This window comes from Sorex fumeus, unplaced genomic scaffold (genome assembly GCF_029834395.1).
Source record: "Sorex fumeus unplaced genomic scaffold, SorFum_2.1 ptg000030l, whole genome shotgun sequence".
Lineage (NCBI taxonomy): Eukaryota > Metazoa > Chordata > Mammalia > Eulipotyphla > Soricidae > Sorex > Sorex fumeus.
In genome coordinates this window covers 16,765,504-16,781,037 of record NW_026606087.1, presented here as the reverse complement: position 1 = coordinate 16,781,037, position 15,534 = coordinate 16,765,504, and the positions used below count along the sequence as shown (strand labels likewise).

The window sequence follows — 15,534 nt, the reverse complement described above, 5'->3', positions numbered from 1 at the left end:
CCTCTCTACACACACACACACACACACACACACACACACACACACACACCATCTGAGCACCCCAGAAAGGCAGCAGGAAAGTGATGTCCCTTCTTTTTGAGTCATCTGCCCTTTGAAAGGGGACCTCTGTGGTGGAAAGCCAAACCTGCCTTCTGTTAAAAGCAAAAACAGAAAAACAGAAACCTTTTATCAAGTAAAAAGTTCAAACTTAGGGGCTGGGAAATTGACTCAGTGGACTGGAATGCCACCGGCTTTGCATGTAGGAGCCCCATTTCTATCACCATATGGTCCCCAGGCAATGCCAGCAGTGACCTCGGAGCGCCAGCCCCGGAGTACCCCCAGGTGCTGCTGGTTGTGGCCCAACCAACAAAAACTCATACAAGGAAAGACTAGTATAATAAGGCCCCCTTGAAATCCCAGCTGTACAATTCATACTCTTTGTGGTGGTGGAAAAATCATCGTAGCTCCCTGAGTCTGCTTTTGCAGTCTGTATGAAGAGTAATCCAGATACCATGTGAAAAATCCTTACTCTCAACGATTGCCCTTCTGCCCTGTTCTTCTACCAGCTTTTGTTAAAAGATCTGTAAAATTGTCAAAGTGCTTGCCTTGCATGCAGCCAGCCCAGGTTCAATCCCCAACTTCCTGTCTGGTCCCTGAGCACTGCTAGGAGTGATCCCTGAGTGCAGAGCCAGGAGTAACTCCTGAGCATCACTGGGTGTGACCCAAAAACAAGCAAGCTACAAACAAAACATCTATTCTATGGGGAAGAGTTTTCTGGCCAGTGCACGAGAGGGTTGCATGCAGAAGCCTGCAGGAGTTGCATGCAGGTTGCATGCAGGAGAAGTGGGTCTGACCCACCCCTCATGTGGCTCTGTAAGCACCACACCAGGAGTCACCTGAACACTGCCAGCTGTGGCTCAAAACATCACAACAAAACACTGTTCCTCCTCCCCCCCCCCCCCCCCCCCCCGCCAAGAAAAGGCCCTACAGTATTTCTCCTCCCTCCGGTATTTCTTCTGTTTTTCTCAGACTGTTGTTAGGAATTGAGGCACAAACCAGTTGGCTTCGGTTATGGCCCATGGGTGCTCAGTAAAGATTGATTGCGGGCTCAGGGCGATGGTGCAGAGCAAAGGGCCCAGCACATGCTTCACAGTCCCTCCTTCAGTCCTCGTGGCCTCCCCAAGCACCTCTAGAAGCAACCCTGAGCACCACCGGGGTGATTCCCCCCATATAAACAAACTCGAAAGGTTCTTGGTCTCAGGGGAGGAACCATAAGCCCCACAAACCCACATATACATGCTCCATGCTATGCATCGGAGAGAGCTCCAGAAAGATTTGGACAGGCTGCAGCCCGGGCTGCTGTGCTTCCTACCGCTTGCCTGCTTACTCGGGGACAGGTGTGACCTTTCACCCCAGCCCCAGGAAGACCCGGCAGGCCTGGACTCCCGGGAAAGGGAGAGCAAGGAGAGGACATTGGGGTCAGGGGTGGGGGGAGGGGTGGAGAGCATGCGCCCCCGGTAGGAGGACAACAGGGGTGGGGGTTGGGGTGTGGAGGAATAAAGGGGGGGGGCTGAGAGCACGTGCTGGAGTGGGAGGGACAGTGGGGGGACGGGGTACTGAACATGTACTCAGGAGGAGGGGGAGGCGGGAGTTTGGGGTAAGACTGAGAGCATGCGCTGAGTAGGCCGGGCGCTGCCCAGAGCAGGGGTGGGCCTGGCAGGGCAGGTGAGCGGAGGCGGGCAGCCGCCTGGCCTCCCCAGGGGGGTCAGTCTGTTCCCCCCCTGCACAGACACTGCCTCAGCCATGAGGAGGGGGTGGGTGTGTCCCACCGTCTCTGCCCCAGGAACCGGGTGCAAGCGCCTTACCCACTGTGCTGTCTCTCTGGCCCCTGCAAAGAAATACTTTCCCTCATTTTTCAAGTTTTTCATCTTCTTCCATCCAAACAAAATCCCTAGAGAACTGGAGCAGGTGCCCCGAGCCCTACAAAGAGGGGGAGTCCCCCTCACCCAGACAACACCCCAGCTGCATGGAAACTGCAGCGGGGGTAGATCTTAGTCCTCAGCATGCCTCTGTGTGAAGGGGAGAGGGGGCTGGGGGGGCATGTGGAGATCAAGGATCATAAATAACACCGGGCACATCTGCATAGGGCCGTGCTGTGGTTTTCTTTTTTCTTTTTTTTCTTTTTTGCTTTTTGGGGTCACACCCAGCGATGCTCAGGGGTTACTCCTGGCTCTGCACTCAGGAATTACTCCTGGTGGTGCTCAGAGGACCATATGGGATGCTGGGAATCGAACCCGGGTCAGCTGCGTGCAAGGCAGACACCCTACCCACTGTGCTATTGCTCCAGCCCTGGTGGTTTTCTTTACTGTCCTAGAGGCAGTATCGTTGATACTTGTGGACGAAAGCAGGAGGGAACAGAGTCTGTCGAGGGGCAGAAAAGGTGGGCTCCGAGTTGTTCAACCACCCTGGGGGAGAGCTGAGTCCCTGCAAGTAAACAACAGCCCCACCTCTTTGCTTGCAGCAACTGTTGGGGCTTGGTGGATGCCAACATGGCCTGGGCAGAGAGAGGGGCAGCGAGACACGCTGGGCCAGCACTGGCCGGCAGAGACGCACCTGAATGAGGCCCGGTCATGCGGAGAATCGGCCGTATGGAGAGCGGGTGGCAGGTGTGGACAGGGCAGAGCTGCGCACTCCTCAGAATTCCTCAGCGGACACCGGAGACAGCCCAGAGCCGGAAGGGTTGGGGCCGTCTCCTGCAGCAGCCAAGCCTGGCAAGAAGAAAGTGCAGCAGCTAAGGTCTTGGCCTTGCACCCAACCAGCCAACTCTGGTTTGATCCCTGGTACCACATATGGTCCCCTGAGCACTGCCAGTAGTGCTCCCTGTATTCCGCACTGGGCACATTCAGGGCAGCTGAGAGCAGACTGGACGGTCCTGAAGGCAGGAGCATGCCTGCTGCAAGCCGTGACTGGGGGCAGTGGGCCAGGCCTCTCCCCCACCCCGCCCCATCCCGTCTCCCCCATCTTCTGCGGTGACCACACCCAAGTAGCCACTGGCACCCAGGGGACCGGCCCGCGACCACCCACTCCCGCCCTACCCTCCTGGCCCAAACCCTATTGACAGATCCCCCAGAATCTGAAGGAATTCAAGACAAATGGTTAAGAGGATGGAGTTAATAAAATTTGAAAAATTGAGGCCTGTCACTCCACTAAACTTTTTTCAATACCACTGACAGAAACATATTTCCCCAATGAGTGACCTTCCACGGCGGCAGCGGGCAGCCGCAGCCGCAGCCGCACTGCCAGGGAGCCGGGCTGCTATTTATCAAATATTATAAGCTGGGACACACTGATCTGGAGCGGCGGGGGGCCGAGGGGAGGGGTCCCGCGCCTCAGCGCCTGGGGTGCTCCAGGTGTTGGCCCCGGCCCCAGACAGCCAGTGGGAGGTGACGGATGGCCTGCGATTAGCGTACCCCACCTCCGTCCGGCCCTCGCGCTCGCTCCCAGAGGTCTGACCCTCTAGGCCAGCTGCTCGGCCTGGAGGGGCCCTGGGTGGGAGGCAAGGGGAGGTCAGGCCAGGGCATGGGCCATCCCGGTGCCCCCGGAGAGGGCAGGCGGGTGAGGCCCGGCGTGGTTATTTATTGGAGTGTAATGGTTTGTGGCCGTTGGTCGTGGAGGTGAAATCGATCAGTTGTAGAAGTCAGGTTCTATCAATTATTACAGCAATTAGTCAAGTCGGAGCTCCCGAGCAAGGGTGCGGGGGCTGGGGGGCTAATATCGGATGGACACAAGCCAAAAGACCCACCCCCAGGACTGTCTAGCAGGAGCAGGCCCCTGGTCTCCAGCGCCTGGACCAGGGTCGCCCTGGCTGACTCCCCACCTTGGGCAGGGCCAGGGCTGGGGCGGGATCTGCTCAGACCTTCCTGGGCTGCAGACCCCCTGGCCCAGGTGCGGGGATGTCCCACCTGTCCCCATCCAGTCCTTGATGAAAAGTGACGTGACTCCTACTAGAAATTACTCAGTGGCCAATGTTTATGGTGCACATTTTTCATTCTGTAAGCAAATATAGATCACTGACAGCCCTTGTTTGAAGCAGCTAAGCTCACCCCTCTCGGTGCTCCCACCGTCTTCCTCCTTCCCTCCCTGGCCTGTTCCCCCTCCCTTTCCCATCTCACCTTCCCTCTTCCGTTTCTCTCAACTCTCCTTTCCCTTCCCAAGGTCCCTCCAGGGCCCTCCATCCACTCCAGCGCTGTCTGAGAAAGGTGGGTGGGCCCACTGCGCTGTTGGAGCTGCCTTTAGACCCAGGAGCTTTGAGACCTCAGCCCTCACCAGAGAGCGGGTGTGCTGGGAAACCAAACCAGGTGGAGGAGCCCTTTAGCCTCCTTCCTGCACCCCCACAGTGCGGCCCTCCGTCTGTCCCCTCTCTAGCACACCCGTCACTCCCCTGAAGGGTTATTGTGTGGGCCCCGCTTTTCCCTGATACCTTTTGGAAAGCTGGAGTTGTGCCTTGACTCGGGCCTTAAGTAGCTCAGAATCGCAAAGGCAGACCCAGATCCCATCCTCAACATCCCATACGGTCCCTGAACACTGCCGGGTGTGGTCCTAAAACAAAACAAAGAGAAAGCTCTGAAGGTAGGAAGAGAAACTCGCAGAAGAGATAGAAGGTCACAGGACTGTGTGACCTGTGAAAACATGATTTTTTTACAGCACTCCAGGGAGAGACTGGTCAAGGGATTGGTGACTGCAGGGCAGAGAGAGGGCAGAGAGCTGGCTCTCTGGGCAAGCGGACATGTGCAAGCGGGCTACCAAGTTTCCTCCCCCCCCCCCCGTCCCCCAAATCTTCATGAGCAGCCAAGCACAGAGCTGGGAGTAGCCCTGACCCCTGCGGCTATGACCACTCCCAATAAATAAATACGGAAAATGAAATTATTTAGGACCGAAGAGTTCGTGCAGTGCAGGGGAGTGTGTTTGCCTTGCATGCAGCTGACCCATGTTCGAACCCTGGCATCCCGTATGGTTCCCTGAGCCCTGACAGGAGTAATTTCTAAGTGCAGAGAGAGGAGTAATCCCTGAGCATAGCTGGATGTAATCCAAAAATTGAAACAAACAAAACAAAATAAAAAAAGAAATTAAAAGAAAAAAGGACTAGGTGTGATTTGACTCCTAATCCAAGCTAGCAGGCCTGGGGTTAGTTGAGTCCAATTACTCTCTGTAGCCTGAGGATTTTAATTCCTGTCCCTGGGGGTGGTTGTTGGGATGAAAGGAGGAGATGTAAATAGAGTGTGGCACACCGTGCCTGACCCCTAATAAGTGCTCAACTACCAGTGTCTGTTACATCATCGTCATCATTGACTCAAAGATATTTGCCCACTGGGCTTGCAAACATCCATCCACATGACCCAGACACACGTGTTCATAGCAGCAGGACTCACAGTAACCAAAGAAGGGAAACAGCCCACTTGTCCAGAAGCTGGTGAACAGACAAGCAGAAGGGGTGTGTGCACAAAATGGAATAATACTGTGCAGCTCCTCGCTGTCATTTCCTCTTCAGAGTCACCGCTGCTCTCTGTCACTGAGGAGTAAATCTCCCAGGAAGCCACCATAGTCACGGCTTTTGAAGATACTGGAAAGAGAGAGTAGTCCAGGATTTAGGGCCACGCATGTGGCTGACTCAGGTTTAATCCCTGGCTCCACATACGGTTCCCTGAGCGCCACGAGGAGTGTAGCCCAAAAGCTACAATAATAATAAATTGAATGGAAAGACACCCTGTGGCCCGGGGTAGTGACCGGTCGAGTTAAACTGGCTCCCCCCAGCTGCAGTGGGAACACTTGTGCACGTGTGCTAACTTGGGATCAGTAGCACAGAGGGGATGGATCTGAAAGAACCAGTTCAGACATCTACCAAAACTGCATCACTGGGGACCAGTGTGGCAGTATAGTGGGTAGGGTGTTTGCCTTGCACACGGCAACCGGTTCAATCCCCAGCATCCCATATGGTCCCTCAAGCGTTCCAGGAGTGATTCCTGCAGGCAAAAGCCAGGAATAAGTCCTGAGCACTGCAGGATGTGGCCCAAAACAAAAACCTGTGTGTCACTGCCAAGGAGCCCCCGCCGCCCCCCAGTGTGGTGAAGGATCTCAGACTTGGGGCATCCGCAAGGCCAGGTCCACAGGCAACCCACTGACTTGCAGTCAAGGTTGCTAAGTATGTTACCTCCATGTTACCTCGATTCCTGAGCCAGGAATCGAGGCCACCACCACAGATGCTTAAATGAAACTTTTTAGTAAATTGATCATCACTTGTTGACATAATGTTACACTTCATGGAAGAGGCCAGTCCCATGTCAGGCTTCAGGTGCCTCTTAGACCCACAAGGCCAAGTACCTGCAGATCTGTGGGGACAGAAAGACAGATGGTTGGGTTAGGGAGACTGGGGATGGTGAGGGGACCATTTTTGTCGAGATGATAAAAATGGGGGCCAGAGAGATAGTACAGTGGGTGGGGCATTTGCCTTGCATACAGCTGACCCAGGTTCGATCCCCAGCTCCCCATGTCATCCTCCGAGCACTGCCTGGAGTGATCCCCCTTACCCCCACCAAGTGCAGAGTTAGTAGTAAGCCCTGAGCAGTGCTGGATATAGCCACCCCCCCAAAAAAAAGGTGATGAAAATGATCAGGAATTAGTGGTGATGATGGTTGGATAATCTTTTAACTATGTCTAAAGTTACTGAAGTATAGGTTGAGCTTCTATCATATATGATCAATAGAATAATATACATTAATATTTTGTACTATATTCCTATTAGAGGATTATGGATAAGTGTCCTTGGCCTGGGTTGTACTTCATGCTGTCTATCCTTCCTATCCTTCATCCTCTGGGAGCCAGTACCCAGCTCTGTGTAGACACTTCATAAATGTTTATTATTGTTAAGTGATCACTGTATCACTGCATCACTGTCATCCCGTTGTTCGTCGATTTACTTGAGCAGGCACCAGTAATGTCTCTGTTCATTCCAGTCCTGAGATTTTCTTTTTATTTTTTCTTTTTTTCTTTTTTTTATTAGTGAAACACCATGAGGTACAGTTGTAGACTTACAAACTTCCATGCTTGGGTTTCATTTATACAATGATCAAGTACCCATTCCTCCACCAGTGCCCATTCTCCACCACCAATAATCCCAGTAGCCCTCCCACCTCCCCCCCACCTCACCCCGCCTCTGTGGCAGGGCATTCCCTTTTGCTCACTCTTTCCTTTAGGGTGTTGTAGTTTGCAATAGAGGTTTTGAGTGGCCATCGTCTTCAGCACACATGTCGCATCCCGAGCGAGTCCTCCAGACACCCTTTACTCAGTGTTCCCTTCTCTATCTGAGCTGTCTTTTCCTCCAGCATGTGAGGCCGGCTTCCAAGCCCTGGAGCAGGCCTCCTGGTACTTATCTCAATTATTCTTGAGTGTTCAACTCCCATTCTGTTACTTTATATTCCCCAGATGAGCGCTGTCTTTCTATGTCTGTCCCTCTCTTTCTGGCTCATTTCATTTAGCATGATACTTTCCACGTAGAACCATTTGTATGTAAATTTCATGATTTTTTTTCTTTTCTGACAGCTGCATAGTATTCCATTGTGTACATGTACCAAAGTTTCTTTTACCAGTCATCTGTTCTCGGGCGCTCGGGTTTTTTCCAAATTTTCAGCCCTGAGATTTTAGCAGCCTCTCCTTACTCATCTTTCCCAACGATTGGAGGCTCTTTCAGGGTCAGGAGAATGAGACCTGTTATTGTTACTGGTTTTGGCATATTGAACACACCACAGAGAGCTTGCTAGTCTATGCCTATGCAGGCAGAATACTCTCGGTAGCTTGCCAGGCTCTCTGAAAGGCATATATATGTATATGTATGTATATATATATATGATTTTTTAAGTGATAGGCCTTTAAAATGAGAGATTCAGTAGTAATAGCTTCATCACGGTCACAGTCCTCCGTTGTTCACCGATTTGCTGGAGCGGGTCCAGTAACGTCTCCATCATGAGACTTGTTGTTACTGTGTTTGGCATATACGAGTACGTCATGGGTAGCTTGCCAGGCTCTGCCGTGAGGGCGAGATACTCTTGGTAGCTTGCCGGGCTCTCCGAGAGGGGCGGAGGAATCGAACTCGGGTCGGCCATGTTGGCTGCGTGCAAGGCAAACGCCCTACCGCTGTGCTATCGCTCCAGCCCAATAGCTTCATCAATAAATGAAATAAATGTTTTCACTGCCTAATACTGATAAACAGGGATTTAACAGTCCAGCAGTGAATAGTAAATCAGTAGGGCCAGGCCCCAAGCTGAGTTCTCCTTTCTTGTGTATGTACTGGTCGCCACAGCCAGCCCCCGCCCCCCATCCTCACAGCATTGAACAAGTCTTTACCCTTTTTCACTTCTTGACCAGACCAGTGGTTTTCAGCCTTTTCACTCCTGTAGGCTGGATCAGCTCCATGGATGGCAGTTGAAAAACCACTATTCTAGGTAACTTCTCCCTAGCAAGAAAGATCAAGAAATGTCCCCTTGAGACACTGATGTCCAAAGCAGTTCCTGAGAGTGTGTCAGTCGTCAGTGTTCTGGCACCAACCCCACCACCAGTGTGCCCTTCTTCCACCAATGGCCGAGCTTCCCTCCTACCCTCGGCCTGCCCCTGGCAGGCAGATAACACACGTATTTCATGTTGTATGCTGGATTTTTTGAAGCATAGCATAAGATGCCCCAGCCTGGACTGCATATGCAGTCAACAGAAGTAAGAGGAAGGAGCTGTGTATCCCCCAGAAAGCCCCTTCTTTTTGGACTAAAGGCTGGGAGGATGCTTGCTCACAGTCACATAGCTGGTTTAGCAAAGGCATGGAACCAGGGGCTGGTGTGACCCAGCTCACCGGCATCCCATGCACCAGAGGATTCACTGACCTGCAGGCAGGGAGTGCCCGGATGGAAGAGAGCACTAAAGGAGAGAAAGGGCAGAGAGCAGGAGAAAGGAGTTCTGCTCTGCCACTTTTCAGTGTTCTGGGATTTGGGGTTTGTTTTTGTTTTTGTTTTGGCTCTGGGGTCACACCTTAAAGCGTTTGCATGGCGGGGGGGGGAGTATGTCTAGCCCCACTCAGCACTCAAAAGTTGGTCCCTGTGGTGCTCAAGGGACCATGCAGTATCAGGGATCAAACAGTCCTCCGGTATACAAAGCATGTGCTCCAGCCCTTTGAGGTCTCTCCCTGACCTGCCTTTTTATGGTTATTTCCTGTATTTTATGCTTTCGAAAGGAACTCTTACATGATTTTTATAAATGTCATCTTTATGCAAATGATTTTGATATGTGGCATGTTAATAATGCACTGTTAGAGTATGGGTGTGTGTGTGTGTGTGTGTGTGTGTGTGTGTGTGTGTGATATTGTCATGCTCAGCTGCGTATGGTTTGTGCCTGGCACGTGTACAGACCCATCTTTGGGAGGTAGGTGATGTATTTCTACATACGTGTGCACCCATGCATGGGAGCCCCAGTCCCCTGACCTCCGGAAGCCAACTAAGAATTCTCAGAAAGTTTCCCCATCATGTTGCTGCCTCACAGGGTTTTTTGCTCCTCTGTTTTCGTGGACTTTCCTTCCCCTGAAGTCAGGACCCTTTACCTCCAAGGGAAGACTGAGCCTCTGTTTCTCTCTCTCCTCCCTCCAGGAGCCAACCCCGTGCAGAGGAATGAAATGGGACACACACCTTTGGATTATGCCCGCGAGGGGGAGGTGATGAAGCTGCTAAGGTCGTCAGAAGTCAAGGTAGGTCTCAGGGAGTGGAGCGGGCCCCAGAGCTGCCCTGCTGGCTTCTGTCTGTGAGGTGATGGCCTCAAGCTCCTTGCCATAGAAGAGGAGAGAACAGGACTGAATCTTTATTGCTCAGGGCTTACTCCTGGCTCTGCACTCAGGGATCACTCCTGGCAGTGCTCAGGGGACTAAAGGTTGCCAGGGATCGAATCCTGGTCCAGACAAATGCCTTAACCGATGAACCATCTCTTCTGCCCAAGACGAGACTGTTAGCCCACCGTGCTCTAACCCTCTGCTTCGTGCACTCGATGGCATCATCAAGCACCCCTTTCCAACTCCACTCCTAAGGCCAGATCCTGGGTATACCCTCTTATACATATACCCCGAGAGCCCCAAAACTGTCTTGGCTTGATTGTCTCAGCCAGAGTTTGGAACACTCTGAAAAACGGGCCACCCTCTGCTTCCCCAGCCCTAATTCACAAGCTCCTGGACAGAACCCAAGAACCTGAATCACCATTTCAGAGCTAGCAAGAACCTCAAAATCATTAAGGTCAGCAATGGGAACTCTTTTTGGTTTTTGGGGGGCCAGACCCATAAGTGCTTCTGCCTCTGTGCTCAGGGATCACTCCTGGCAGTGTTTGGGGGATCATATAGGGTATCAGGGATGGAACCCAGGTCAGCCATGTGCACCGCAGGTGCATTCCCACTGGACTATCTCTCCGGCTCAGTGATGGGAACTCTTACCCGAACTTTCACAGAACTGTTGGAAGGAAATAGGGCAGTTCTGGTTGAAGCAGAGGTCCATCGGCCCCACCCCCCTCTGGCCCTCTGGCCCCTCTTCCATCCGGAGCAGCTCCCAGGAGGCGCTGCTGTGGGCACATGTCTTCAACCTCTGAAATCTAAACCAGCTGACCTGCTCTGCTCCGGAGGAAGCAGGGACCGCACGTGACTTGCCTTCAGTCCTGAAGTGTGTTAGCACCAAGATGGAAACCTCCAGCGCTGTAGGTTCAGTGACAGGACTGGAATTTGAGGACCCGGATTCTCCCCCTCTCCGGCACACAGAGAGAGGCAAATCAGCTGACAGGCTCTGACCCGACCCGGTGTGGCGGGTTCCCACCTAGTGGCAAATACTGTCTGTGTCTTGAGGACAGAGAGCACAGGCCGCTGCTGAGCCCAGCAGGATGTGGCTTCTGATCACTGGCCTGGGCTTGTCACCTCCTCTCGGAGCTCCGCTTCCCTCTGAAGTGGAACCAGTGGGCTAACTCGTGTTTTGGCCTCCACTCAGCATGCGCCCGTGTATCAGTCAGAATAAAGTCAATTAGCTCTTGTAACAACCCAGAATGTCAGTGGGTTAAAACAGCACAGATTCCGTTTTCCTCCTGCACTTGTTCACTGTGGATCAGCAGGGGGCCGGGAGGCACTGCTCATTATCTGCACACAGGGAGCTGACTCTGGAGCCCTCAGGAGTGTTGCTGGCCAGAGGGGAGAGAATGTTCTGGAGAGCATCACCTGGGCAGATAAAGGCATCAGGAGCTGAGAGATGTGAAGGGATCCCTGGAAATAAGACCCTTTACTTCCACTTCGATATGCCAGACACAGTAACAACAAAGTCTCCAATGGAGACGTTACTGGGCCCGCTCGAGCAAATCGATGATCAACGGGAGGGCCTTTACTTACTTACTTACTTACTTACTTCCACTCACTGGACAGCACTAATCCCATCCAGTTCTTCACCCTGGGGTACTTATAACTGCCTTATTCCCCCCAAGACTGAAACAGTGGAGAGGGAGCGCTGGGACCCAGGAGCTGGTGTTCCTTTCCTAGGGTTTCCCACCACCCCCTGTGGCCCCTACAGAACTCTCAGCTTGGTTTCAAAGAGCCACGGAGACTGCCCTCCCGCCACTCTCTGCCCCTTAGAAACTGCCCATAATAGGGCCAGAGCAATAGTACAGTAGATAGGATGCTTGCTTTGCATGTGGCTGACCCGGCTTTGATCCCTGGCACCCCATATGATCCCCCGTGTACCACCAGGAGTGATCTCTAAGTGCAGCACCAGGAATAACCCCTGAGGATTGCCAGGTCTGGCCCAAAAGAGGGAGAAGAAAAAAAAACTGCTGTATCCTGAGAGAAAAAAACTGAGAGAGACATGCTTGGGGTCACTTGCCTGTAGTAGCCAGGGTTTGTCAGGTGGCATGGCACAGGGTGGCTGCCGGTCTGTCACATGACACAGGCAGGGCTGGTGAGGAACCTGCACCAAAACCTGACAAATGGTGCCCTTGGCCACCTGCATTCAGTCAGTGGCCTGACAGAGTGGACAGGGGCATTCCCTGCAGCCCAGGCAGTTCCAGACCTGGCTTCTGTAGATCTGTACAGGGATTGCTCAGAGGAGGGCGCTTGGGGAGCCCAGGACCAAAACGGACCAGGAAGGACTCTCGGTGAGAGGGCCAAAGATTCATCCAGAACCAAAGCAGGACAAGGCCAGCACAGGAAGGAGCTCCCTCACAGTGGAGGGGCGGCCTTTAGAGCCCCCCCACCCCAGACTCTTGTAGCCTCTCATGGGGAGACGCTGATTCAGTCCTCGCTGATCCCTTCAGTCCTGCCAGCCACTGAGCTCTGCTCCTGCCTGCACGACTGTCCCGCCAGGTTCTACCCCTGCCTCCTCCTCTCAGCTCCCCCTCAAAATCATCTCATTGCTCATCACTCTTGTTGTTTGTTTGTTTTGTTTTGGGGGCCAGATGTGCTCAGGGCTCATTCCTGGCTCTGCCCTCAGAAATTACTCCTGGTGGTGCTCCAGGAACTGTATGGGATGCCAGGGCTGGAACCTGGGTCGACCATATGCAAGGCAAGCCCCCTACCTGCTGTACTATCTCCCCACCCTAGTTACTGTCCTTTGCGCTGCCTCATTCCTCCAAGCTGGGGGGGGGGGGGTGGGGGGGACTCTTCACATCAGAAGGCAGCGGTTTTTTGTAGGAGGGACACTGCTTTAGACCCAGGTTCTGTCTCCCTCTGCCCTGAGTCAGCCACACTGCTGCACTGAGTGCAGGCTCCGTCTGTAGCGTAATGACTCAGGCCTGGAGCTGTCGGGGGCCTTAGCCCTTTCCTCCTGGCTCTCTGTCTAGACATGGTTTTCTGCCACTCTGATCTTATCTGCCTTCCCTTGGAGCCATTACACACACACACACACACACACACACACACACACACACACACACACACACACACACCCCGCAGCCCTCTACTTCATCTCCTCCCCCTGCCATCAAAGACGCGCTTGTCCTAGACAGTTTGTCATTATAGAAGCCCTAGGTCTCATTGCAGGAAGTTTGGAAAGTGAAAATTCATAGGGTGAAGAAATTTCAATCAGTGGGAACGTCTTTACACAGGACACGTGTGTACCAGGTTCTGGGCTAGGCGGGAAACAGGCAAGTGACTGAAACACTTGAGAAGTTCCCGTCCCAGCAGGGGACAAGTCAGGGAACTGTTGCTGCAGAATGGCCAGCCTCTGCAAGCCCAGGACAAAGGAGTCCCACATTCGCTTCTGGTCCTGCCGGGGAGATCAGGGAACACTTCCCGGAAGAACTGTGAGCTGTGCTAAGTCTCGGTCCAAGGCTGACCACCTGTGTCTAACCAGCATTCACGTCCTCAGTCTCTTCCTGTGTCAGGGAGCGAGCACTGAGTGTGTGGGGGCACCATGCCAGGTTCTCCCTAATCCTGTAACAAACCTATGAAGCAGCTCTTTCGGGGGGGGGGGGGGGGGGGGGGGAGCTGGACCTGAGAGCAGGAAGCAGAAGAGATCAGGAAAATCCACTTGTTCTAAGTAACTGTTGAGATTTGAATCAGGTCTTTTCTTTTGTGATACTTTATTTGCCTCCTCTGGGCCACATCTGTATATATATAAATATTATGTTAATGACCTTTTTTTCCAACCTGGTTGATGGCCTACTATATATGCCAGGGTGGTTTTTTTTTTTTCTTTTTGGGTCACACCCGGTGATGCGCAGGGGTTACTCCTGGCTTTGCACTCAGGAATTACCCCTGTCGGTGCTCAGGGGACCATATGAAATGCTGGGAATCGAACCCAGGTCAGCCGCGTGCAAGACAAATGCCCTACCCGCTGTGCTATTGCTCCAGCCCCCTATGCCTAGGTTTTATTTTGCCAACTCAGTATTTATTTTTCAGATGTGGCTATCATTGTGACCCCCATTACATGTGGTATTCATTCATCTCTGCCTGTCAGGTATTTCTCTGTCCTGTTTGGTCCTGAGGTGTTGGATTATGACGCTAGTTCCATATTTTGAATCTGACTTTTTTTTTTCACAGTAGTTTTTCTTGGTGATTTATTATTTTCTATCTCACAAAATTCTTCATAAGTCTGATTTTTCATTTCACTCTGCCTTTTTTAATCTGTTGCTTTTCAAGGCCAGAGGGATAGCACAGCGGGTAGGGCACTTGCCTTGCACATGGCGGACCCGGGTTCAATCCCCACCATCTCATAAGTTCCCCCAAGCACTGCCAGGAATTCCTGAGTGCAGAGTCAGGAGTAACCCCTTAGCATCACCAGGTGTGGCCCCCCCAAAACCAAATTAATTAATGAAAATAGAATAAAGTGATTGCTTTTCTAAGAATTTCTGTCCCTCACGTGTTCTTTAGGATTTTTCTTCTTGGACTTCTCAACATTCTGTTTTAGGCGCCTCCTTGGGTCCCCTTGACTTTATCTGGGAGAGAAGGTTGGAGAGGGCCCCCCTACAGACTGGCTTGTGTCTTCAGAGAGACTCACCTGAGTGGGGCCTGGGGCCCCCTGAAAGCAGGGCTTCCCTTGGGCAGAATGAGCAGAGTAGGCTGGCAGCAGCGGCCTGAGGTCTCCGTTGAAGTGTCTCGCTGTGTAATATTGAGAGCTTACACCATTTTTGAGTCTTAACTAATAGAGGAAGGAGAGGTAGAAATATATCTCTGTGCACACGATGGCAGATAAAACAGAAATATGGGGCGCTCGTCCGTGATGAATATGCAGCTGAGGGGGACAGGCTGGTGCCAGCCTGCGTCTCCGTTCCCAGATCCTCATTCCGCCGAGACCCGCGCGGAATTTATTGCTCATTTTAATCACGCCCAGAGAATGAATTGGCAGGGATATTAGGCAGATAGGCCCATCATATATATTTTATTTGCATATCCCAGTGACAGAATCACAAGCACCATTCTGAGCGCCATAGCTCTTCATTTGCTGCAGGGGTAGCTAGGGAAGCGGTACTCCCCGGGGGGCCGCCTGCTAGAGAGCTGGGTGCCCCCCACAGCGCTGAGGGAAGCCTGCAGGAAAGAAGGGGCAAGGGGGTCCCTTCCCTCCTGCCGTCGGCTGCGGCACAGCGCCTTCCCGTGCCTCCCCTGCTCTCTGCCCAGGTCATCTCCGCCAGTGCCCCGTGCCCAGCCCAGCCTCCACTGCAGGCCCGGGGGCCCCACAGAGCACCGCCTGCTTTAGGCCCCATGCTTTTGCTTTCTCCTTTGTTTTCAACTTCTTAAAAACTTTTTTTTTGGGGGGGGGGGGGTGCATGGCACACCCGGTGATGCATAGGGGTTATTTCTGGCTCTGCACTCAGGAATCACTCCTGGTGTTGCTCAGGGGACAATATGAACCCAGGTCAGCCACATGCAAGGCAAGCGCCCTCCCCACTGTACTATCTCTTCAGCACCTCCCCTTAAAAACTTTATTGTTGGGGCCAGAGAGCTAGTACAGACGTTAAGGCGCTTACCTTGCGCTCAGCCAACCCTGAGCCCCA

General features: G+C 52.8%; 1 protein-coding gene across 1 annotated transcript in view; it reads left to right on the top strand.

The window, feature by feature from the left end:
• The window catches only part of CLPB (ClpB family mitochondrial disaggregase), a 143,761-nt gene that overhangs the window by 102,458 nt on the left and 25,769 nt on the right, over nt 1–15,534 (top strand). The window contains exon 6 of the mRNA XM_056116115.1: nt 9,681–9,778. Coding sequence (XP_055972090.1) covers nt 9,681–9,778 — 98 coding nt within the window. The remainder of the gene's footprint in view (nt 1–9,680; nt 9,779–15,534) is intronic.